The 2,340-nt window shown below is 39.8% G+C and overlaps 1 protein-coding gene across 1 annotated transcript; it reads left to right on the top strand.

Annotated features, from left to right (window-relative positions):
* Nucleotides 1–1,425: 1,425 nt before the first annotated feature.
* Nucleotides 1,426–2,010, top strand: LOC113229370 (the record flags this gene model as incomplete). Its single annotated transcript, XM_026462930.1, has 1 exon — nt 1,426–2,010. A coding segment is annotated over exon 1 (585 nt), but the record flags the coding sequence as incomplete, so codon positions are not given.
* Between the last annotated feature and the right edge of the window lie 330 nt (nt 2,011–2,340).

Below are 2,340 nucleotides of genomic sequence, written 5' to 3' on the forward strand. Positions count from 1 at the left end.
AGAGACAGGCGGTGTTCCTTGCAGCGCGTAGGCATTTCGGAATGCGTAATGTCTGGACTGCTGATGGGAACATTAATGTGAAGCTGCCAAGCGGTAAGAAACACCGCCTGACCACCACCGAGCAACTGGGTGTGTTAACTGCGTCGCATGCCCCTGTGACGACTCCGGCATCCACCGTGTCTCGTGCGACTGCTGCGCCAGCGCCGGCTGGTCCGCCAAAGGGAGCCGCAAAGAAGGTGGGGGAGCGTCGAGCTCGGCGAGAAATTTAATAACTTTCTTAATTATATATTGTTACTTTGTGTAGTTTGTAATGTGCCCGTCATTTTCTTTTTTAACTTCGAATCGCAGCCGAACTGTACATAAATACAGATTCCCTTTAGTTTTCCACATATCTTTGAAACCTTCTATTCAAACCTGTAATCTTGTGTTCATTTCATTCTATTTAGTTGTAACAACTTAGGTACCGACACGATGAAAGTTTAATTTTAATTATTTACGTAAGGTAGGTTTGTTTCATTTTTTAATTTCAACAAAAGTAATTAAGGTAGGCTAGACACTCTGTAAAAATTTGATTATTTTTGTTTTTGATTTTGACAGCTGGTAGTAGTTCGGTTGCGTTCAGAAATTGTTCATGGAATGCTTTTTTTTTTTGTTTACTGGCGGCGGGCCGATAACCAATGTAACTTGTTTTATGTTTTAAAGTCTTATAGTTTTTAATTTACGGTCGACTGGTGGGTTACACAGAACCCATACTTCGAAACTTTTTTTTTTATATATTATTATATTTTATTAAATTTATTTTATATTAAGTATTATTTTTTATACAATTAATATTTATTTATTATACGTCTATTTATACCTACGCAACACGTAATGTCAGATGATGACTCTTTTTACTCAGCTTGCAACTCGCCTTCGTCTTTTCTTTCTATTGATAGCTCAGAATCTGAGTTTCATAATACTGCTACCCTTGGCGATTCATTAACGCGCGAATTCCAAAACTTCACGAACTTTCTAAACGTCTGTCATATAAATGCCCAAAGCATCCCTAGCCACTATAATGACCTACTTGATACTTTCTCCTCTTCTAATATTCATGCTATTCTGATTTCAGAAACATGGCTTAAACCAAACCTTGCTTCTACATCTTTTAGTCTTCCTGGTTTCATATTACTTCGCAATGACCGCACGGGAAAGGGTGGCGGAGGCGTTGCCATTTACATCCGTAATGACGTTCCTTTCAAAATTCTTTCTTCTTCTCCCTCTCTATACTCCAGTTCTTTGGAACACTTGCTCATCGAGATCAAGGTAAAGGGTATAAAAGTGGCTCTAGGGGTTGTGTATTGTCCTCCTTCTATAGATTACTTCTCTTCGTTCGAAACTTTACTCTCATCTCTTAGTACTGAATACACTCATCAAATAATCATGGGCGATTTTAATACAGACCTCGTGAAAGACAGCATGAGAGCTCGCACTTTGAAAGCAGTGATTGAATCTGTAGCTTTAACCATTCTACCTCTTGAGCCTACTCATCACAACGTAGACGCGTCGGATACCTGGCTAGATCTTATACTTGCCTCCTCTATTGATCACGTGGGTAAGGCTGGACAATTTTTGGCACCAGGTTTTTCACGACATGACCTCATTTATTTGAGCTACAAAATTAAACCACTTAAGGCCCAGCCTGCTACAATTCAACTACGTAGTTTCGCGAGACTTGACATGGAAGTGTTAAAAAAGGACGCGCAGGCTTTTGATTGGGGCCCTACGTTGTCAGCATCAACAGTAGATGAGGCGGTGTTTTCATTAAACTCCGCAGTTCTGAAACTTTTTGACACTCACGCGCCAATTCGATCTGTCAAACTAAAGCGCCCTCCTGCGCCATGGATAACTCGAGCAGTCCGTATTGCAATGACAAGACGAGATCGTGCGTTTAGAAAATACAAGCGCGACCGATGTGAGGAAAATTGGCTCCGTTTTAAAGCTGCAAGAAATAGGTGTAATCAGATGGTAAGAGCAGCCAAACGTAAACATATTTATGAAAATATTTTACATTCTTCCCCCGTTAACACCTGGAAATTTCTAAAATCTATTGGTGTAGGTAAACCGCAAAGTTCGTACAATATAACTTCTTCCTTCTCCTTAAATGAGCTGAATACTCACTTTGCCAAAACTGCAACTTTAGACACCAACACCAAACAGCAAAGTATTGCATTTATTAGAGCACTGCCCAAAATTTCAAATTCTGTTTTTATTTTCACCTCAGTAACTGAAGATGAGGTCAGGAAAGTGGTTTTGTCAATCAAATCTAATGCTGTTGGGCACGATGACGTAAGTAGA

This window comes from Hyposmocoma kahamanoa, unplaced genomic scaffold, assembly GCF_003589595.1.
Source record: "Hyposmocoma kahamanoa isolate Upper Pololo Valley unplaced genomic scaffold, ASM358959v1 100105, whole genome shotgun sequence".
Lineage (NCBI taxonomy): Eukaryota > Metazoa > Arthropoda > Insecta > Lepidoptera > Cosmopterigidae > Hyposmocoma > Hyposmocoma kahamanoa.